A 23,959-nucleotide genomic window follows, 5' to 3' on the forward strand; every position below is an offset into this window, starting at 1 on the left:
TTTGAAAAAATTATTTTTTTAATAATTTTTCAAAATACTGTTTTTATTAAAAATTTTTATTTAACGAATGATTTTATAAAACTTATTTTTAATTTTTTTTTAAAGCTATTGATTTATAATACCTTTTTTCAAGCCATTGATTATATAATACTTTTTAAAATTATTTTTCAAAGCTAATTCTTTTAAATCTTTATATTTTTATAACCACTAATTTTTAAAAATTTAAATTTTTGAAGCTACTGGTTTTATAAAACTTTATTTTTTTAAATAACTTATTTTTTAATTACTTTTTTTTTTAATAAAATAATTTTTTTAGGTGTGGAAAGTGGCTTGCAGTTACAAATCCGTAATCGCGGCCACGCTGGCCCCTCGTCTGCTCCACGAGGAAATTTAATTCTGCAGTTGAACGTGCCTTTGATTATTTATTAAATTTTTTATTTAATTCTAATATTTATGATAATTAATATTTCTTTTAAATAATTTTTATTTTTTAATTATTAATTACATTTTCTTAATTTTTTTTTATTTTTTTAATTCAGAAATATTTATAATGATTAATTTTTTTAAGGTCAAAGAAAGCGAGACTTTTAAACGCATTGGAAATAATGTGCATGTGGATGTAGACATTAGTCTTTCTCAGGCGTGTCTTGGGGGAGTCGCCCGGGTTCCCTCGCTGTATGGAGATGTGGAACTGAAGGCAATTTTTTTTATAAATAAATTATTGCGGATTTTTATATATATATATATTATATAATTAAATTTAATTAAATTTTAGCCGAATTCTTCTTTATCATTAAAATTTATTTGTAATTTCCACTTGTAGGTTCCCCCAGGAACACAACCTGGCGATCGAGTAAAATTGCGAGGCAAAGGGTTTTATAAGCTTAATAATTACCAGAAAGGCGATCAAATTGTTACCTTTAAAGTAAAAATACCAAAAAATTTAACAGAGAAACAAAAAGAACTTCTTAAGCAATTTGATGAAGAAATACAGAATAGCAAAAACGATGATAAAAGTTTTTTTGAAAAATTGAAGGAGAAAATAATATGACTATTAAATTTTTTTGTAAAGCCAAAATAGAGTAATGATATTTTTGAAAGTCGCATTATAACAAAATTGATTCTTAAATTTTTTTAAAAAGGGTGAAATTGGAATTTTTTTATTTAGAATTGTTTTTTGTCTGCACGAGTTGTTTGTAAAAAACTGTATAAGATTAGTAAAAATTATATTTTTTTTGCATATTGAATAAAAAACGAATTATATTGGTTAATATAGTAATAATTTTTATATAGTTTTATAGAATTCCGAAGACTGAAAAACTACCTCTTGACGGTTTAAATGTTTTAACTATTCATCTTTTAAAGAAAAACAGTTTATGCTTATATCTATTTTTTTTATTGAATATAGTTTCTCTGAGTGATTAATGAATTAAATAAAATTTTAAATTTCGTTTTATATAAAGCTTTTGATCATAATTGCCAAGCTTAAAATACCAAAAACCCTTACAGCATGCGCCTTATATATAAATTGTTATAATAAATAAAATCTGGTTAGAAACTTTTTTAAAGTTTATTATAAGAATTTTAATTAAATTATAATTTTAAATGAAGGCTAAAAATTAGTTCTTTATTTAATAGTTTAATTTTATGTACATATATAAAACATTTGATAATAACTTTCAAGGATAGATCTGTATAGGCGAAAAAAAAGGTTTATATTTCCTACTTTCTTTGGTCAACTCGCGTGAGGAAAATCCTTTACCATTTTTTAAACAAGTAAAGTAGTTACTGTCTTCGCTCATCTATTAATAAGCCTTTTTGTAGAAAACCAATATTGTGAAATGATACGTCTTTATCTGTGGTGTATAGACCAGGGCTTAAACCGGCGAGGGTTTATTTGTTTATTTATTTATTAAAAATGATACGTCTTTATCTGTGGTGTATAGACCAGGGCTTAAACCGGCGAGGGTTTATTTGTTTATTTATTTATTAATGGCGTTTCCTGGCACTCGTTCGAGTTAACAACTTCGAATAAACGAGCTCTCAAACAGGTTTTTAGTCGTCCACGGGTGCAAGTAAAATAATTACCTTAGCATGTGCCCTTTACGTTAGACCACCAACTTAGCTATCAACCGTCATGCTAAGAGTGCGTCGCGTGGGCGGCGGTATGTGCTCCGTTCCACACGCTAATAGGCGATTAGCGTGTCCAGTTATCTGTTCGTAGAGGGCGACGCCATCATTAGCAGCTCGTTTCAGAGTTCATATCGAAGTGGTGCGCACAAATCACAGCGCGTGTGTTAAAAGATGGTGCAGTTTGTTTTGTCACGCTTAAAGTGAAGACGTTATTGCCAATAAGTTGTAGGCCCCAGACAGGTGATGCATATGTCATAATCGGCCGATTGCGCGACACATAAAGCCTTGGCCTTTTGCGCCACGTAATTTACGTGTGGACGCCACGACAACCCAGAATCTATATGGCAGGTATTTTACCCGAGAATACCATGGAATTTCCATGCCTTTAAAAGTTAACGGATGTCAGTAGCGCACGGCGTTTTTTCGTTATAAGAAGAGCCTTGCTCTTTGCTGCGTTAGTCGAGTGGTCCCACTGACGACATCAGCTAGCAAGCGCTCGAGGTAAGATTGTAAATACTGACGTAGTAAAACGGGTGACTTGGACGAAGAATAAATCACCACCCATCCACGTAAATGACGACTCGCGGGCGAGGGTGGCCCGAAAAAGCAATATCACTCGTATAATGTGCTAATAACAGCGGTGATAGAAGAGAGCATTGCGGAACTACCGCTGTAAGATGGCAAGGCGATGCCAGCGAGCACCTACTCGCACGTTAGAAGGCCTGTCGGTTAGCTACGACTTGAGAACTTCATGAAGGCTGTGCGATATCGCCAAACCATGTAGCTTGCATAACAGGCCAGCATGCCATACTCAATCAAAAGTCGTCTCAACATCGAGGAGAGCAGCGCCGATGGCTTTATTTAAAAATTAAAGGCTCTGGTCGTCCACTCGGTTAGGCGAAAAATTTGTTGGGACGTTAAGTGTACCTTGTAAAATCCAAACTGAAACTCTGGTAATATTCCACGAGCGTTCACAATTGCCTTCAAACGATTAAGTATCATTGCTTCAGCTATCTTATGAACTGCGACAAAAGCAGGTGGGTTGGTAGTTGTGAGAGTCTGAAGATGGTTGCGACCCCTTTGGTAACATCACGACTACCGCCATTCAAACGCCCTGGAAAATAGCCGGGTTGACGAGGCCGCATAGATAATTCATTGTAGCCTCTGGCAACTGTTTTAACATCAGTTTAGTGATGCTGTCTGGGCTGGGAGCCTTTCGCTTTATCTTTCAACGCTTTCGGCTACTGTTTCGCCGTTGCGAAGTGGTGGTCGAGTTCAATGCCCGCGATTTGTAACTTGCTCAACCAATTTTCAAAAATAAGCGCGACCGATGTCACCAGCTTTAGATACTTCGTTTAATTTGGTACCCATTGGCAGTATATACTTGCCAACAGCTTTTTCATGATGAGCTGATTAAGGCGGTTTAGCGCTAATTTGTCTTCTGCGAATTGGAAGGCTATGACTACTAGAATGAGTCGCCGGCTGTCGCATATCAATGCCTTTAGCCCCTCATGAAGGTGTTTAGGGCGGAACATAACCTCACGTTGTCATCGTCGTTTTGCTGTGAGCTTCTGCCACCGCGCGCTCAGATTCGACAACCGCATTATTTAGTTTAGCGGGAGTCCCAGTGGTGTCGTAAATAGTGGGAGCGACTTCTCGAATGATTCAGTGAATTCGTTTCAAATCGTGATAAGATCAGGAGTATGTTAATTGCTTCCTTTTCGTCACCAAATTCGAGCAGGGCAGGCTAATGATCCGACGACAATTAATATAGCGCCTAAATAGCCTTTAAAAGGCTTATATTTTTTAACACGGCGATATCCAACACGTCATTTGTGCCCGACATCCTCTCCGGGTGTATTAGCAACTGTGGCCTTAGGACTCTCAACCCGCGTTCCTCAGCGTAGAAGGATGTAACCGCTCCAATTTGCAACCCCACTGCTCCACGGAGGATGTTTACAGTTAAAATATCCACATAAAATGGCCGCAAAGTTATGTACTAGAAGAGCGTCAATATCGAACAACGTGAGTAGTGACTGTGCGGTTATAGGTTGATATTACAGTAAAGAACCCCTGTCTAGCTAGGTAAAGGGTAACACCAACTGGCTCGTTCCCTTGCAGAGCTGGTAATGCTATCAAATGGAGTTGGATGCCTCGCTTGATCAAGGCAGCTATTCCTCCACCACCGGTGTAGAATCGATCCCGGTAATACGTTGCAAATTTGCAGATGTTAAGTGGTATATTAGGGGAGAGCAGTGTTTCGCTGACAGCACAGATATCTATTCTTCCATGTTGCATTATCTCCTGCAACTCGTGATTTTTTCTCCTGAATGCCACCCCATTCCAAACAGTAATCGGAGGTGATAAGTCTCTGAATTTATAAGCCTTTGCAAAAAAATTCTCACTCTCACGTCTGGAGCATGGTCGAGAGATTCGTCGTCAAAATAGATAACAGCGGCCTTAGAGTCGGTTGCGATCGCTGTACTTCTTGTTGTCGAGTAACTGTCTCAGCGTTACCAATGTTAATAAGATAATTAGCAGGGGGGAGATTGGTGCGCGCACTCGCTCCTAGGTGGGGAGCATAGGATATAGTTGGGGTAATGGTGGCATCCGAGGTGGTAATCGGATGTCGTGGTCCCGTAGGTTGGTAGGCTGCTAAGGGCCTCCGCGAGCAACATTTGCAGCCTCGGTAGTTTGGCGGTATGTGTCTCACCGCAATTCGCACATCTAGCCGGCGAGTCTCCTTTTTTGGTACATACCGCAATCAAAAGACCCTCACCGCATTTGACCAACCGAGGTTGCGCAGCGAAAAAGCTTGCAGCGTGGCCAAAGATCTGGAAGCGGTGGCCCTGGCCAACGCGATTGTTTTTGGAACTTCTATTTTGATTTGAGAAGTCTTCATCTCTATTAGCTTTAGTCGTTCCGCTCTGGGTATATGCACCAGCTGTAATGGTAACGCACGCTTCTTCCGCTTACCATTAACAGTAGGCTACTCTCCATGTGCATCCGTGCGACTTGGAGGGGTGTGCCTTGCGAGCGCGAGGGCTAATTGTTATCTTTTATATATAAGAGCCCCCGAGCACGACTTTCTTTTTTTTTCCTTCCCTTTGATTAGTGGTTTTGATTGTGTGTGGTGTTCCCAGGAGTCTTTAAATTTATCAAATAAATTATCTACTATATTATATAACTAATAGTTTATAAATATACCAGTTACAAAGATTTAATACCGGTAAATCAACATAAGAAAAAAATCCTGGTTCATAAAATTTATTGCTATTTGTCATTTTTGGCAATTTTCTCGGTATTAAGGATTTTTTGGCGCATTGTAAGCAGTCGCATTTTTTTTTTGACCCCGCGCTCTCGCCTTGTCACGTTTGTATCATAATTCATAAATATACTTGTTTCCAGTTTATTTTTTAAGGCTTAAGGGTTCAAATAGCTTAAATTATTTAAGCTTATCTAATCGTCGCACATTCTCATAAAAGTCTCAAGTACACGATTAATACTGTAACATTTTTTAGCTCAAATTATGCTCCGCTACTTGGCAGCGAATTTGCTAATGGTTATAGCAAACAATTCTAAGATGCCCGTCTTTAATAACCTTTTGCATTCTCTTTGGGCCATGCTATACTTAATGCTCGCCCTTTATCTTAAAGTAATTCCGCCATACAGTTTTTGATTCTTTTTTAAATCTACTACTAAGAAGCTAAATAGTGTAAAATGCCAACTTTTTTATCATAGCTTCCAAAATTTCTTACATTTAGATTTTATATAAAATCTTTTCGTCTTCAAGGAATGACAGAGAAAAAGATGAGGAGAGAACAGTTTAATACCCTGTAGAGGAAAAGTATTTATACCTTCAGGAGGAAGTCGTGGGTAGACAGGTGGAACCTAATCGGACATGGTATAATAAATACATGGTATACTACGTAGTATGAGCACGTGATTATCAGAGTTTACTCCAGCAAGGTAAAATTACTCTTTTCCTTTTAAATATAATTAAAAGCTTGCAAGTCACTTAGTTCAAATTACACATTGCACCCATTTTACGACCCACCAGATCTTATTTTAAAACTTTCCATTCTGACTAAGTTATGGTTTACCTTCTCATAGTCACTTCTTTCTATTACACATCCATACTAATTTAGACATAGTTTCGCATAAGCTCTTTTTTTCTTAACAAAAAACAGTAGTTTTCCTGCTTCCAAAGTAGTATATCGACTTAAATAAATATAACCCTCCTTTTCGTTCTTTAAAAACAACTTATAATCCTTAACTATATTTAAACTTGTGTAACTCTCATTTATCATAATTTCTAAACCGAAGTACAGGTTTTCACATATTTCACTTAACTATGCTGTTTCTTTAAATTTTCTAGAGATAAATTACTTAAGAAATGTCATATTGCAAATCTTCCGTAATGAGCATATTGCCTAATTTATAAATTAGTAAAGTCTCAAAGTCTTTTATTTTTCAATAAGCCAGTCAGATAATTAAACTACAATTCTTTTAAATTTTTATCTTTTTCTACATTAACCTTATATATTTATTTTTTATATCACTTTTTTATTACGAACTGACCCACGTCCACTTAATTTTTCTTAGGAAATGGGTTCCAGTTAGGTTAATATCACATGTTGAGGCCTAAATGTTTCGAGAACTAGTGTAGTATGAATAAAAAATTACATACAATTACATTCAAAAGCATAATAAAATAGACTCTTCAAAAATTTGTTTATTATTTTAAACTTGCCGGAAGATAACAAGCAGGAGAATCGCTTTGCGGATGCTCGGTAACTCGAGCGCAGACCGCTTAGCATTGTTTCGTAAGCGCTCGTACTCCTGGAGTATCGTGAAAGTCCCGATTTTCTAGGTAGAAGAATGCAGTAAGTGGTTAGCTCCGGGTCACCATCGCAGTACTAACAATGTTCCTGAAGATTTGACTTCTCAGATTGGACGGGTTAAATTCCTTTTCACTAGTGCACCCCTGAACTATGTGCATGCCGCCACTATTTGAGATGTGCTTTGCCCTCAAAAGTTCTAACCTCACAAGTATATAAAGTTACACTTCTCTGAGCTTACATTTAACAAAAGCAGATTACTTGTGTACCCTTAAAATGTAGAGCACACAGGTATTCATTTTTTTTGTTTGTTAGTTATAACAATCTTATGTAAGGGAGATGTTATCCTTTCTCATTAGCATCTTTTACTTTTAATTCATTTTTGTATTATAATATACCATTAACATATTAATACTGGACAGAACATTATAATATTAAATGATAATATTAACGGCCTTGAATAATAAAAACAGAAATAGGAAAGTAGAGCCTAAAAATTGAGAGTCAAATAATAAAAAATTGTGAATTTGATAGTTTTAAGTCAAATTTAATTATGAAAACAATACACAATTAACAATATCAAAAAAAATCAACAACTACAAAAGTAAGACAGCGTTTATTATAATGACTATACATGACAGCCGTCATAAATACGAAGGGAGTGTCACTACTAAAAATATAATTTCTGAAAGAAAAGGGTTGAAAGTCTTCTTAAATAGCTGCCGAATATTTTAAAAGTGCTGACTTTAAATATAGTAGTATGTAGCTTTCGCAGACAATCTTTTCTCTCTATAATAAATTAAATAATTTTTTTATAAATTTATCTTGGTTATTTTTTTAAGATATTAGATGCATACTGCAGTCATAAGTTGAGCATAAAAAGGTTATACCTCATAAGTTGGAAAAAATTTTAATAAAAATTACTCACTTTTTTGTTTACGACGAAACATTAAATTTTAAAAGTCTTTCTTATTTATATAAATATTACTTAAAAGGTAATTAATTGAAAAAAAAAAAAAAAAATGAAAAGTTAATGATACAATTCTGAACAGAGTACGCCTTATACTTCACCTGAAAAAAAATGCACCTCTCTAAATTATTACCTTTTTAGGTTTTAACGAAGAAGGATCATCGCCACATAATTCTCGTAACTTTTTTACTAAAATGAAATTATATTTATACTTTTGGGGTTGCGTAAGTCTAATATATAAATTTGGCAACTTATTAGGAAAAGTTTTATCACAATTTTACTTGCTCTATATGCATTGTCTACTAAGCAAACGAAGCCTTTCTGTTATTTTAAACTGTGTTAAACCAAACTTATTAAAAAAAAGCATATTATTATTCTTACATCCGATTTACCTCTATTCATGCCAATTTTTATGTCACTTTTCTTAAAATGCTTACGATGCAAAATGGATGTTTCGCTAATTCCTAATATTAATCTTTGTTATAGTAAAGTATATGTACAGTGGTTTCCCTCCTAAGCCAATAATTTTCAACTTCAGGAAATCACTTAACATAAACAATATAAATTCGTAATAACATACAAATAATCTTTTCCTTTGAATTTTTCTGCTTTAGGGTGAATGCTATTTCCTTAAAGGGGTTAACTGAAGTTGTTTATATTCGTTTTTAAATTATTTATAATAGTAAAGTTTCAAAGTTTGAAACAGTACTTCGAAACTATTAATTTCGACATGGGAGCGTTATTATCTTCTCCCTACTTAGAAAAAGCAAACACCAAAAAGAAACCTGCTCCGGCCGTGGTGTCTTTACAAAAATACTATGAAAATAGTAGTAACATTATTGATACTTAATTTTTAAGATGTACGAGGGAATTTAATTTGGTGTGTGAGTAGCATGCAAGGATGGAGAAGATTTATGGAGGATAGCCATAGCATTGAATTGTTGCTATTAATTTTTAAATAACTTTATATATTTTTATTGTTTTTATATATAAATTTTTATGAATTTTATTAAGAATGGAGGAAGCAGCACCGGGAATTTATGCAGTTTTTGATGGCCACGGCGGTAGAGAAGTTGCACTGTTTTGCAGTAACTACTTTGTGAGAGAGTTAAAATCTCTTCCATCTTTTAAAGAAGGTTTAATCTATTATACACACTATTTTTTATTATTTTTAATCTTTTTTTAGGGAACTACCAAGAAGCTATACGTCAAACTTTTCATAAAATAGACCAATTGTTAACTGATGAGAATTATATTGAAGAACTTGAAGCTCTTCGCCATCCAGAAGGTTACTTTTAAATATTTTAATATTTATATTCTTTTAACGTAAATTAGATTATTTATACATGTGATATATTACAAATATATATGTATTTCTTAACAATCTTGTTAAGATTTACTTAAGGAATTTTTTATTTCCGTAAAATAAGATTCAATCCAAATATTTTAAAAAGTAAAATTATATAATAAAGTTTACTTAAGGGAATTTTCATTTCATTAAAAAAAATTAAGTGCACTTTATTAAAAAGTAATAAAATATAATAAGTTTTTTGCTGAGGTCCCTAAATTACTTAATTATAAGCAAATTCATGTGGTCCATTACTTGAATCTACACCCCATTTATAATTTGCTATCTTTTAATAGTAGATAAATAGCTTTAAACTTCTAATTTTTTAATAGTAAAAAATTTAGAGCTGCGCACATGTCGTTCTTATAATAAAACCATTTAAAAAGTCTGTAAAGCTCATAATCGACTAGAAGATCTCAAGTTGAAATTGGAAACCTCGTAAAGGAATTATATATATAAGAAATTTAACTTTTATTCTGTACTTCAACAAAAAAGAATACATTTTAAGGAGTTATAATAGTATTCGTTAAGCCCTCTTCTATAAAATTGATAAATTTAGTAAAGCTTAGGTTTTTATAAAATTTAATTTACTAATTTACACTACAGTTACTAAAATTCAGCTTAGAATTTTACTTTACTAAAATCAGTTACAAAGCAGGTATGGATGATTAACATGAAAGAAAATAACTTCTAGATTAGCAGTTTGAACTTTTCATGTGAATAAAAAGAGATTTTGTCTTTTGTACTTTCTGTACGTATAATGTAAGCAATAAGGTCCCCACCGTAAATAATTTATCATGAGGTCAAAAGCTTCTATTAATAAATTTAGCAAGACCGTACATTTTACTTTACGAAAATTCATTAGGCTTAACTTAAAAACAGTTTGTCCTATGCTAATAGTTTATTATAAAAAAATTATAATTTTATTTTTTTTTGAAGACAAGTATATTACATAATAGTATATTATTTATTAAAATTTTTCCTTTTTAATAAAAAATAATTTAAATTTGTTATTAATAATAAAATATTAGTTAACTTATTTTTACGCTTTTTTACAAAATTGTTTACTGGAAAGGTAATTATTAACAATATGTTTGATTTACTCTACACAGAAATTAAAACTGAAAGTGAAGAATTGCATTCAGATAGCCATGCTGTAAAAAAATTATTCTCAATAGCCAAGCAAGTTTCGTATTTTAAATTATTAAATTCTTTTTTCTAACTTTTTGTTCGTAGTTTTCCAATTTTTCAAAAAATAATGAAGTTGAGCAACTTGAAAACCAAAGTTTTTTTTTTAATATATAAAAAAAAATAATAAATAAATTTTTTTAATAAATAAGTCCGTTCTCCTCAAAGCACAGTAGAAACTCTGGAGCCACAAACAGTATTTATAAGAAAAATGTTTTCTAAAACTGAAATAAAAGCGCTAAGCTTTTTATTTAGGCATCTGAACTGCTGGAGAATGGCATAATTTTGGATAAAAATGAAAATTTAAAACGATTTTATACGCCTGAAGGCCCCCATCCGGTGGAACTTGCTATAAATTATTACCTTTTAATATTTAAGTATAATTTTATAATAAAAAAAAAAAACATAGAAGTTAAGATAGGTAAAGATTAGAGTTAATTTTGTTAATGTTTTAAATGATAATAGAAATTTTTTATTAGAAAGAGTAATGTACATTGATTATTAAGTTTCATGAAAAAGGATTTTAAAAATTATTTTTTTACTTGTTTACATAACTTATTTAATTAACTTGATTTTAGGATCACTGTTTCCTATATCGTGGCATTTTGTAGATGCCCTTTATAATTATTCTGTATGCTATAAATTAAAAAAAAATAGGAAATTCTTTGTTTTTTTTTACTCTAAATCAATTACGTTAAAAACTTTTTATAATAATCCGAGTCATTTTGTAAATTAATATATTATTTTTAAAACTCTTTACAAGTTAAAAATTACTTTTGAATGTAAAAAAAACCTATTTGAATATTAATTCAGCAATGTACTTGCTACATCAAACTATTAGGGCCGCGTTTTCTTTAACTTTAATTTTTTAAAAAAGGTTACAAATAAGTCCAAACAAAGCTAAATTAGATAAACTGGTTTCTTTTAGTAAGTAAATTGTACAAATAAAAAAAGCACATGTCAGTGAACAAAGTTTCCCGTATTTTTACCTCTTGAAATTTGAGTATAAATAATCACGCCATTTCACCCCAGCTCTCCACTTACCTGGTGCGGTCAGTTCGTGATCAGCGAGGCGGACTGGCTATACGGTGGCATGCCATTGCACTGGGGCGTGCGCTGTGTATCATCCCCTAAAGGGGGACTGGAGCACATAATTTATGCTAGTTGGGGGCTTCGCGTTCGCGCGGGCCCCCGCACCATTTCTACGAATTTAAAGAGTAAAGTCTCGGGGGGGGCCCTCGAAAGCTTCCTTGTGGGCTGCCGCACAGCTCACTTAATAAACCCGTTTTTGAAAGGCCCCCATAGTCTTTGGGGGTGTTACGTTACCGAGCTCTCTTCTTCTGAAGTTAAAAATTTTAGATTTCTAAATTTTGTGTAGGGGACCGTTCTTGCCCCCTACTGGTTTTTCATTAAGTGTCGGTTATTTTTATTTATCACATCCTTACCTAAGGAGGTTGGTGGGGGGGGGGGGGGGGGGTTACTTACCGCGCGCTATTGCCAATTTCCCTAAGTTAGTTTATTTTGTGAAAATTTATAAAAATTTTATAAATTTCCTTTTTTGTTCATGAAATATTATAATAAGGCTACACTTAAATGTTTTTTTATAGTCAGCAACTGTTTTATTACATATTTTTTTAAACTGTTTAACGATATAAATATTAATTTCTAATTATTATATTATTAAGTATTAAAGTTTTTCCTTCTCAACATTTGATATTTTTATAATTTAATGCATTAACTTTAACTTTTTACTAGTTAATAAAATATTTTTACTATTATAAATTACCGAAAATAATTGTTTTTTAAATTATCAAAGTCAAATTTTTAATAAAAGTTTATATCACCATACACTATTATTATAACTTATACTAAATGAACCTTACTTTTATTTTGAGTTTATCGTAAATTTTTAATTCTTAATATGTAATAAATTTTAATTTATGTATATTGACTCATTATAGTAGTTGTTACTAACAAACTTTTTAGTTATTATTTTTAATTTTATTATATATAAATAATTTTTTAAAAAGTATTTTTATAATAAATAAAAATGTTTACTTTTTCTATTATTAGAGTAACGCGAACACTTTAGATTTAGCTGCTGAAGAATCAACGCACACAGAAAAGTTTAGTTGCGTTGATAATGAAAAGTAAGCTTATACAACTTATATTAATCTTATAATCTCTTTTTGTTAGAAGGATATAATTATGATAAGAAAAAATATTAATATTAAGTTATTTATATATATTTTTAATATTAAATAATATTTTTATATTACAATGAGATTGTTTTAAGACTATTGTATAATTTATAAACTTTATTTTACTCCTTATTTACAAAAAAATATTGTTATTATTATAATTTTAATATATGCTTTTCATTATAATATTTATATGATTTAAAAAAAAATACTTAAAAACTTTTTATCTTTCAATACTTTCGTAAATATAATTTATTAAAAATTTTTAATTTTTTTTAATAATAACAATAATAATTATATTTTACAGTTGTTAATATATTTTTTATTTCTTTTTTTTTGTTCAATGTATAATAATAATGTCAATAATAATTTTAATAACTTGTTTGTTATAAGTTACTAATTATTATTAGTTTCTTTTATAATTAAAAAATGCAGTAATAATAATAATTACTTTATTATAATATTTTGAAATTTACTGATAAGTATTTTATTATAATCAATACTTTTAATTCTTATTCTATAATAAATAATTGTATATTATAATTTTACTTTTATATAACAAAATAGTATGTATAAATTACTATTTTTAAAGTTTTGCATTTTACTAAAAAATATTTTATTTTCATTATAAAAGCTTTTACTTATTATTTAATTAAAATAAATCTTTATCATACTTTTTTTATTACAAAATTTTTTGTAATTAATATTTTTAAAGTTTTGCAATTTAATGAAAAGTATTTTAATTTTGAGTATAAATCTTTTATTTAAATGTTTATTGAATCTTGGTATAAAAATTCTATTATTTTTTATTATTATTAATTTGGTAAATGTCAGGGTCTGCAATCTGCCCGAACACCGCGTGAAGGCCGGATGTACTGCTGTTGTAGCTCTCGTTGATGATAACCACGTGACTGTAGGTACAAAAATTGTGGCTGCAATTTAAAATTTTTTTGACAGGTTTAAACTTATGCTTTATTTTCCGTTTGGTTAGCTTCCATTAGTTTTAATAAAATTTTTTAAGATGAAATATTTATTCCCTATCTTTTTGAAACTCTTATTATCATTATTTATAAAACCTTTTTTCATTATTATTATTTTTAAAAAAAGTTTGTTATATATACTACTTTTATTTATTTTTATATGTATTTGCTTATATCAATTTTTTGTATAATTTTGTAATTTTTTACATATTAAAAATTGTTTATTTGAATTTTATTTAATTTTATATCCTTATTTTTATTGATACAAATTTATTTAATGAATATATTTCACTCTTTATTAATTTGATTGGCTCATTTATTTATTCATCATTACTTTTACTGGTTTATTCCTACTATTTGCACTATTAAGTCATTAACCTTGTATAAAGTAAAACTCTCACGTTATTACCTTCCACATTGTAGATTCTTATGATTTGTTTATATTTTCTTTTTTGAACATGATTCTGTTTATTAAATTTTTAACGTAGTTGGTTATTAATATGTTTTTATTTTTTATTTGATTGATCGGTAATATATTACCGATAATATTACATTCAACGCTTTGAAAATTTTTTTGTTAACATTTTTACTGCTTAATATATCTTATTTTATAATTTGATTTGGCCGTAATTATTTTGTAGTTAGATTTTCAAATTAGTTGGTTTTTAATATCTTTTTATTTATTATTTTTTATTTAACTTTTAAACTTATCAAAGTTTTTTATATACATTTTTTTTAAATATTAACTTTGTAGCACGTTGCTTTTTTTTATACCAAAACTTAAGAAAATTTTGTTACAGAAGAGTAAATATTCTGCGTAGATGTTCATAATATATTTTGTAAAATATTTTCTTAAAAAAAATGTATTTATCGTAAACCAAAACTTTGTCATTGGGTTGGCTTGGCCAGCTTTGGGCTAGATGGACTCTTTACCTTGGGTTTCATTCGGTTCCGGTTGGCTCGCCTCTAAATCCCGTAGTGCTAGTTCCTATACGGGATTCGTCCTGTATAGGTAGCGGTACTGTTGTAGATGATTACTAGTATATATACTATATTGAGTGCGGCGAGCCCACTATTTTTTTAAGCATTTTGTTCGGTTTATTCACGTGCTTTGCAAATTTTCTTAAAAAAAAGTTATATCGATTGGGCGAGCTTCTCATTCTTATAGGCGGAGTCGAAAGCATTTAATTTTTGAACTTTTGTTAAAGAACTTTACTGTTATATATAACCAACACAATTTCACTGGTTAAACGTTACTTAAAATTTTTTGAACAAATCATTACCCGCTAAAAAGCACCGCTACTTTTTATTAACAAAAAAATAACTTTTTTTTACTGTATGAAAACACATCGTGCAAAACCACGGAATTTTTTGCGTAGCACTTTACTACAATTTGATTAAAAAAAGGCTTTCCATTGGATGACCTTGTTAATTTTCCTACTTACTAGAGGGCTATAATTTTTTTACTTTATTAAAAACACCGCGTGCAATAGCGGGGTTAAAACAAATCATATTCTGCGTAAAAAAAAAAAACAGAGGAAAGTTTTTTAATGGCTAGTTCTGTCAGATTTTCTTATGGGTTAAGAAACTAAGCAGCAATTCATTGGGTGTATTACAATTTTATATTATAATTTATGAAACTTTTCATTATCATACAAATATTTTTCATAAAAGGATGGGCAGGTGACTCTCGAGCAGTCATTTGCAAAAATGGCGTGGCTTTTGCACTGACACGTGACCACAAACCAGACCATTTGGAGGAACGCGCTAGAATCCGTGAGTGGCTCAAAATAAGAAATCCTCGAGATTTGTTAATTTATATAATTCTATATTTTCTGGTAGAAAAAGCGGGCGGTTTCGTAGAAAATATATGCGGTCAATACCGGGCCAATGGCAACTTGAATCTCTCCCGCGCCATTGGCGGTAATATACTGCCCGCGTGGGATTTTTATATATACTTTTCACCTCATGCGGTACGCTAACAGACCTGAAATACAAACAAAACAAAAGCCTCGGATTGGCTGAGCAGATTATCACGGCGGAACCAGAACTTTCAGTGGTCCGTCGGGAGCGGGATCACGAGTTTCTAATAATCGCGTGTGACGGTGTTTGGGATGTGCTGTCCAATCAGGAAGCCTGCGACTTTGTTCGATCGCGGCTTCAAGTTAGCCTTTCTGTTTAAAACCTTCGTTAGCCACTTTTTTAGTGATAGTCAATAGGGTAACCAGACGCCTACAGTCGAGAAAATTGTCGAAGAGTTATTGGACAGATGCGTGTCCAGCAGCCCGACCCTGTCTAAAGGCGTCGGTTGCGATAATATGACGTGTGTTATTCTTTTCTTTAAAAAATAACCGCGTGATTAAGTTGCTGGTAGACATTCAGATGGACATTCAATTAGTTGAAAACAAAAATAGGGCTTTATGATTGGAAATTTGTATTTACAATAAAGTTTAGAATAGAATATATAAAAAAACTATTAACTTTTCATTGGAAAACTTTATTATTATTATATAATGGAAAGTTTTTTTTATTCTAACAATAGAACACCAATAATACTTATAAAAGCGCAAAAAGGAAGGGATTTAGAGGGACTGAATAATTTGAATCCTAAAAATAAAAACTATGAATAGAAAATTTTATATATATATAAATTTCATAACTAATATGAAAAGGGAACGAAATTATATTTAATATGATAATAGAAATAAAACGAAGTAGAAAAAAAATTAGAAATAAAATTTAGACAAAATAAAAATGAAAAAATATGATTTTTAACGAATTGTATAATGAATTTTTAAAAAACTATTAATAATTAAAATTTAGTACAATAATTATATTTTAGAAAAGTTATTAAAATTATTAATACAAAGAAATGTGTTACAGGAATATTATAGAAAATACTAAAGAAATAAAAATAACTTTAAAAAATATATGAATGTAAAAAAAAATTAAAAAAAAATAAAATTTATTACAATAATTCCATAAAAAACTAATTAAATTAGTAAAAATATAATTAATAAAGTGAAATAACTGAAAAACTAAATATATTAAAAAGATTTTTTAAAAATACCAGAGAAAAAACCAACTTAAAAATATTTAATATTAAAATATATTACAAAAATATTTAATAATACAAAAAAAGCTTTGAACATTATTAATAATAACTTTTAAATAAAAAATAATAAATAATACAAATAAATTAATTTTTATAGAAATTATATTTAATATAAACAATCTTAAAATTTATACCAGAAACAATAATTTATAATACTAAAGATTACTTACATAAAATTATTAGTGTAATTAATAAAATTAAAAAAAAATTAAATTTATAAAATAATAATTTATAATATTACAAAGAAAAAGTAACTTTAAAAAAAATTACTGATAGAGTAAAAAAAACAAATAAAATTACAAAAATAATACTATACAAATACAAAAAAAAAATAAATTTTTTATGAAAAAAATTTAAAAAAAAACAAAATTTATAAAAATTATATTTACACTATTTTATGAAAATTTAAAATCAATTACAAAAATCATATTTTACAAATATCTGAAAAATAAAAAAACTTATAAAATTAAAGAAAAAAAGTTATGATGATCTTTATATAAAAAAATATTAAAAAAATAAATTAAACTAATAAATCTATAATATAAGATTATTAATAAATTTTCAAATTAAATTTTTCACAGAATTTAAATTAAAATATTGAAAAAATAAAAAAACAACTCTTAATAAAATTAAATTAAAAAGTTTTCAAAATCTTCTGTATTAAATTTCTTTTAAAATTATTGAGTATTTATCAAAAAATAAAAAATAAAAATGCTGCAATTTTAATTACAAATTGTGTATCGAAAAATAGTGGATATATTATTATTATTATTGTTATTACTTTTTATTTCTGGTTTAAGGGATTCAAAGGACTTTTTATCCAGTTTTTTCTTATCATAACTTTATGTTGTTGAAGTTTTAGTGTTGGATATTCGGCTTTAACCTAAAAAATTCATCATTTAGTAAAAGGAAAATAGTTTGAGTACAATAAAAATAAATAAAGAAATTTTTTTAAGTTAATGTGAAAAGTTAAATAATAAATATAGAAATATATATATATAAAATAGTTATTGTGGATAAAAAATATATTTAGAAAAAATTATATTGTATAATAAAAAAATTATGTAAATAATAATAAAAATAAAATATATATAAGAAATAATATGATTGAGTAGTATAAGAAAGTTAACAACGAAAGAAAGTTATAATAAAAGGTGAACTTAATAATGAATATAGTAATTAAAAACAAACTTAAAGGATAATGTTATTAAGTTCTATAAAAAAAATAGTGTGAAAAATTCAATAAATAATAAATATAAAAATAAAATGATATTGAGTATTATAAAAGTTAAGAAAATATAGTTATTATGAAAAAATTTAATAACTGATAAGAAAAATTATTTATAAAAAATAATGTTAACGAGGAATTTATATTATCGTGTTTCTTCAGCTCACAAATTTGCAAACAAAATTGAAAAAAAATAAAATAAAACTTCGTTAAGAACAAGCACGCGGCAATGACGGTTTTATTTCGGCGCCTTTTAGTATTAAAGCTCATTAAATTACAAATAAGGAGCTTTATGAAGCGCAAGATAATTCAACGGTTCACGTGCTCGTGCTAAATGTTTATGCAATCACGCAGCTTTATTTATAATGGCGCCACTAGAAATAGAGCTACCAATTTAAAGATATTTCCTACGCCAAGTGATAATTTTCAATATCAAACTAGCCAATACACAGCGCGTTTAAAACAACGAGCCAATAAGAAGTACCAGCATTATTCCAAAGGCTCTGAAATGCAGTAATAATGATTATAATAATAATACAAAATATTTTTTTAAAAAAACTTTTTATAATAATATATCAAAGACAATAATAATAATAATAAACATAAAAGTTTATAAGCAAACTAATCAATAGTGTAAGAGTTGTATAAAAATTTTATAATATTTTGTGAACCATTTTTAAATAATATAGTAATGATAATAGTTTTCTAAACTTTTTAATAAACAATAATATAAAATATAAATTATAAACAAAAAACTTTATATATCTATGGATTTCTAAATATATAAAACACGATAATTTTTATTAAAACATTTTAATTATAATAAAATTATTATAATTCCAATAATAATAGTAGTAGTATTGAAAATACTAATAGATACTATATAATAATACTATTAATAATATTAATAGTATTGGAAATAAGTATTATATAAATAGCAATAATAGTATTTATAATAACAATAGCAGTAATAATAATAATAATAATTAGCCTGTTCCAAATGCATGCTTTCAAATTCTTTATAAGTTAAGCGTTTCTATTATAATTAATAATAAAAATAATTGTTTTATAATAATATAATCGTGCATTATTGAAAGTGATAATATAAGAAAATGAGTAATTCTTTATTATGAGTTAATTATAATAATATAATATTATTCTAATACATACAAATTGTAGAATAAAATTAAAAAAATATAATTATAATACACAATATTAATATAAAAATTAAAAAATTGGTTGAAAAGTATATAAGAAATTAATAATTTAGAAAAATAATAGTAATAAATTTTAAAAAAGAAATAGAAAAATATAATAAATTTTTAAAAATAATATAATATAATATTATTATAACAAATAAATAAAAATTATTATTGACAAGTAAAACAAAACATAATTCACATATTAATAAGTGATTAGTATATTATTTGTGATATAATATTCATAATTAAAACAATGAGAAAAGTACAAATAGATATTATTAAAAAAAAAAATAACATAATAAATATAAAAATTATACCATAAATTAAAATAGTAATAATAATTAGTAAAACAAAAAAAAATCTACATATTAATAATTAGATAATAAAATATTAATAAAATATATAAGTAAAAGTAATATAATGTTAATATCGTAAATAAATAAAAATTATTATTTTATATAATAATAACATTTTCATATAAATAAGTAAATAATACAATACAATAATAAAATTTAAAAAAAAATTAAAAATTTAATAATAATAATATAAAAATAAATAAAACAACTTAAAATAATAATAAGAAAAACAAAAAGTAAATAATAAAAATTAATATAGAAAGTAGAATAAATTAAATAAATAATAAATTTTATACTCAAAAATATAATATTTCCATAATAATAATTATAAGAATGATAAGAAAATAATAAAATATTAATAGATAATATTAAATAATGGGGAAAAAAGTTGAACATAACAAATATAAATAATATAAATAAATGAATAATAATAACTATCAAAAGAAAATGGAAATAATAATTATTACTATAAAAATTACAAATTTAATAAAATAATAGTAAATAAATATAAAAATTATTTGTAGCAACACTTATAGTTTAACTTTAAAATTGTATAAAACTAACAAAATATTGACTCTTAAAAAATTAAATATAAGTAAAAATAGTAATAACTTTAAAAAATATATAAAACTAAAAATATGAACAAAAAATTAAATATAAAAAAATATTTATAGTAATAGTAAAAGTAAATAATAATAATTATAACTTTTAAAACATATAAAACTAAATAAGATATATAGTAAAGGAAAAAAAATTTAGAAAAAATGATTACTAATACCAATAAAAAAAATTGTAAAAAAAAATAACATGAAAAATAAAAAATAAAATAAAGAAGCATAACAATAACAATAAAAGTTTAAAAAATTTTTAAATTATTAAAAGTTTAAAAAAAAAATCAATAATAATAAATTTCATCAATATTAAAAAATAAAAAATAGTAAAAGCTTTATAATAAAAAACAGTTTTTTGATTAGTCTGAGCCAAGTTTAAAAGACTCAACGCTTCGTCTATCCCTTGAGCCTCCACGTGGCCTTCAGCAAGGAGAGCCGCTTTTTCTTTATTTGGATTTATAAAATCTGGAAGTTCTAAAAAAAAATAAAAAGTATGATTATTATTAATACTTAATAATGATTTTGATAATTATATTATTAAATAATAATAATAATAAATTTAAATATAATAATTATTACGATAAATAATTAAAAATAATTTAATAAATAATAAAGAATTATAAATAATAATATTTAACAGTAATTTAATTAGTAATAAACAACAATAATAATAAATAATGACAAAAATGATAAATAAGTATATATAATACTTGGTAATAATATCACTCAAAAAAATAATAATAATAACTTAATATAAATGAACAATAATTATAGTAAATTATTATAAAGAATAGTAATAATAATAATAATTATGAAATGATTATCAAAAATAATAATTATGATAAATAGTTATAATATAATAACACATTATCATATTAATTTTAATATAATAACTTATAATAATAATACATAAGAACATAATAATATTTATAAAAATTCTAATTATAATAATTAGTAATAATTACAATAAACGATAATCCAAATTATAATAATTATTAAATGATAATTAGATATAAATTATAATTCATAATAATAATACGTGATAATTAATAAGCGCTTTAAACAAAGTTAATGGATAATAATAATAAATTGTCATTTTTATTATAATTTTTAAAAAGTTTAATAAAAATGAGTACTAAAAAAACTTTCATTATATATCTTTTGAAAGTTATTGAAAACTTTTAAGAGATTAATAAATTTTTTTTATTATATTTAAAGAAAAATTAAAAATTAATATATTAAAAGCTTTAAATAATAATATTTTTTTTTCAAAATAAATATGGATAGAATAAAATAAAATTTTGGTAATTATAAAAAGTAAAAAAATATTATTAACATGTCAAGTAGTTTAAAAATATTATATAATAAGAAATTAATAACACAAAAAAAAATTTTCTTTCAAATGTTTATATATAAAAAGAATTTCCATTTTTGTATAGATTTTTAAAAAATTTATTTTTTTTATTAAAAGTTAAAATAAAAAACTGAAACAATAAAAATAATAAACTCTTTTTTTTCGTACCAAAACTTATTAAAAAGTTTTATTAATATAAAAATAAATTCAAAAAAATTAATATTGGATTTTTAGAATATATTTTAATTTAATTTCTGTTGTTAAGTAAAAATAATAAAAAAAGTTAATATTTTATAAATAATAATAAAGCAAATTAAAAGAAATTTATATATACCAAATTATAAAACTGAAATTAATAAAACAATAATAAATTTGAATGTAAAAAAATTTATAAAGTATTCATAAAGTTTAATATAGAGTTCTGTAAATCTTTAAATAATAAATTTAGTTAGTTGAAAAAATATAAATAAATAAAACCTGCAAAAGTTGTAAAAAATTAAAAGTTATATTTTCAATGTTACGAATAATCAAATTAAATGGAAAGAAATAAAACTGTTAAAATAGACAAAATATAATGCAAAAAATTTTCCCAAATTTTCTTGTAAAATTATTTTAAATATGAACTTCTGTAAATTTTTAACATTGAAAAATTTAGTTACAAAATATGAAAATTCCTGAAAAATAAAATAAATATAAAATTTTTTAAATCTTTACTTCGTTAACTAAGTTTAAAAATTTTATGAAGTTTCCTTATAAATTTTAATTAAATATAAACTTTTGTAAATCTTTAAATTATTCATTTAGTAACAAAAATTTTTTGAACAGCTTTAAAAAATAATTTTAAACTCTTGTAAATCTTTAAATTATAATTTTTTATTACAAAAAATTTATAAATTTTTCATAGAATAAAGGTAATATAAACTTATATAAAAAAGTTTTAAAAAAAAAATTTAATATATTTTTTTCATAAATAAAATAAAAAAAGTACCAAAATTCGGTCTTAAATTTTTTTCTAAGTTGGCTGAATTTAATTTTTCTTCCTTCATTAATAATATTTCATGTTGCGTAATTTTTTTAGGTGCATTTTCCTTTTTGCCCTTCACATTATTTAATAAAAGTAGCCAAATTAGGACTATTTAATAAAAAAAAAATTTTCTTTAGGGTAAAACAATATATTTTTCAATTTAATAAAAAATAATAACTCTAAAGTTTATAAAAAATCTAAAATTTAGATTAAATACAACGGTTAATTAGAAAATAATAAAACTGCAAAAATTAAAAGAGTTAAAAACTTAAAAAAGTTAATATTATAAAGTCCACAAATTCTAAAAATTTATTAAATTAATAGAAGATATAAAAACTTTAAGATCAACTAGGAAAAATTATATATAATTTTTATTTTAATTATAATAAAAATAAAAAAAATAGTAGTGTTAATAAACTATTCATGTAAAAGTGTTCAATATTCCAGTAAGGTAAATATTACACGTTCAAACAATATTAAGAGTTTGTTTAATTAAATATTATAAGTAATAAAAAAAATTAGATTAAATTAAAAATTTTTACAAGTATATTAATTTTTATTTATATAAAAAATAAAAAATAGTGGTATGTTAACAAAGTTATTTATATAAAAAAAAAGTGTTATAATCCATAAAATTATAACTACATTTAACTATTGAATCTAAAATCAAAATAAAATAGAAATAATAATAATAAAAGGAACTTTTAGTTGTTTATTTTCTTCTTCTAAAGCTTCTTTAGCGGCCTTTTTTCGTGAGAGAGTTGCCTCTTTCTTTTGTTCTTGGAGGGCCTTTAAAATTTATTATCTTATAAAAATTAATAATTATTATAATAAATACTTTTCTCGCTGCTCTTTTCTGTTGGATTTTAGATCCTTCGTCGTGCCACTCCCGCTCGTCCTTTATTAATCTTAATCGCTCTCTATATAAAAATAAAAAAATAAAATTTACAAATTTACTACGAGAAATATAACTAATATATATATATAATAAAATATAATACCAAACTTGTCGATATACAAAGACAATATTTCTTATAGTAAACATAATAAATTAAAAAGAATTAATAAGTAAATCTACTAGTAATATAATAATTTTAAAAGTCAGTTATATTTAAAGTTACTTTAAAGGAAGACAAGAAACATTGTATATAAATATTAACATATTAATTGAATAGGAACTCAACGTTAATAATTTTTTTAATAAATTAATAAAACTTTTTTAGTGAAGAAAAATTTCAATAACTTTTCTGCTATTTTTTTTTGCTCCAGTCGTTCTTTAGCTGCTAACGCTTTCGCATTAACATAAACTTTTTTGTTTCCCATTTCTACAAAGATAATTCCAGCAAAGAAAAAAAAGTTGTAAGAACGATAATATCAATCAAGATTACTTCGCTCAAGGTAAAAAACA

General features: G+C 25.9%; 2 protein-coding genes, 1 long non-coding RNA gene and 1 other non-coding gene across 4 annotated transcripts; 3 read left to right on the plus strand and 1 right to left on the minus strand.

Annotated features, from left to right (window-relative positions):
- Positions 1-359: 359 nt before the first annotated feature.
- Positions 360-1,044, plus strand: LOC135120833 (uncharacterized). Its single transcript, XR_010278762.1, has 3 exons — positions 360-408; positions 569-697; positions 824-1,044. It is a non-coding gene; the product is annotated as an uncharacterized LOC135120833 (long non-coding RNA).
- Positions 1,045-8,729: 7,685 nt separating this feature from the next.
- On the plus strand, positions 8,730-16,070 carry LOC135120862 (probable protein phosphatase 2C 3). Its single transcript, XM_064045182.1, has 14 exons — positions 8,730-8,743; positions 8,803-8,884; positions 8,959-9,080; positions 9,131-9,232; positions 10,405-10,478; positions 10,529-10,577; positions 10,633-10,676; positions 10,736-10,819; positions 12,554-12,630; positions 13,516-13,598; positions 15,336-15,437; positions 15,504-15,584; positions 15,647-15,825; positions 15,881-16,070. Exons 2-14 carry the CDS (start codon positions 8,838-8,840, stop codon positions 16,010-16,012), a joined length of 1,176 nt encoding a protein of 391 aa, XP_063901252.1. The 5' UTR covers positions 8,730-8,743; positions 8,803-8,837; the 3' UTR covers positions 16,013-16,070.
- Positions 11,517-11,674, plus strand: LOC135120877 (U1 spliceosomal RNA). Its single transcript, XR_010278770.1, has one exon. It is a non-coding gene; the product is annotated as a U1 spliceosomal RNA (small nuclear RNA).
- A 1,584-nt stretch (positions 16,071-17,654) lies between the features above and the next one.
- LOC135120842 (caldesmon-like) lies at positions 17,655-23,959 on the minus strand. Its single transcript, XM_064045162.1, has 6 exons — positions 23,795-23,959; positions 23,390-23,471; positions 23,254-23,340; positions 22,516-22,624; positions 20,558-20,647; positions 17,655-17,659 (listed from the first exon to the last, which is right to left on the minus strand). The coding sequence occupies exons 1-6, from the start codon at positions 23,872-23,874 to the stop codon at positions 17,655-17,657; spliced, it is 453 nt and encodes a 150-aa protein (XP_063901232.1). The 5' UTR covers positions 23,875-23,959.

The sequence above is a fragment of the Zophobas morio genome, unplaced genomic scaffold, assembly GCF_036711695.1.
Source record: "Zophobas morio isolate AGI-343-1 ecotype UQ-CSIRO unplaced genomic scaffold, CSIRO_AGI_Zmor_V1 ptg000428l, whole genome shotgun sequence".
In the NCBI taxonomy this organism is placed as follows: domain Eukaryota; kingdom Metazoa; phylum Arthropoda; class Insecta; order Coleoptera; family Tenebrionidae; genus Zophobas; species Zophobas morio.

Excerpts from the sequence above, each read along its gene's own strand:
- LOC135120842 (XM_064045162.1), bottom strand. The coding sequence starts at position 23,874 with ATGGGAAACAAAAAAGTTTATGTTAATGCGAAAGCGTTAGCAGCTAAA. Across the intron at positions 23,472-23,794 it reads CAAAAAAAAATAGCAGAAAA|AGAGCGATTAAGATTAATAA; the intron begins GTTATTGAAATT and ends ATTTTTATATAG. Across the intron at positions 22,625-23,253 it reads AAGAAAATAAACAACTAAAA|GGCAAAAAGGAAAATGCACC; the intron begins GTTCCTTTTATT and ends AATAATGTGAAG.
- LOC135120862 (XM_064045182.1), top strand. The coding sequence starts at position 8,838 with ATGCAAGGATGGAGAAGATTTATGGAGGATAGCCATAGCATTGAATT. Across the intron at positions 13,599-15,335 it reads TGATAACCACGTGACTGTAG|GATGGGCAGGTGACTCTCGA; the intron begins GTACAAAAATTG and ends TTTTCATAAAAG. Across the intron at positions 15,826-15,880 it reads TTGTTCGATCGCGGCTTCAA|GGTAACCAGACGCCTACAGT; the intron begins GTTAGCCTTTCT and ends GATAGTCAATAG.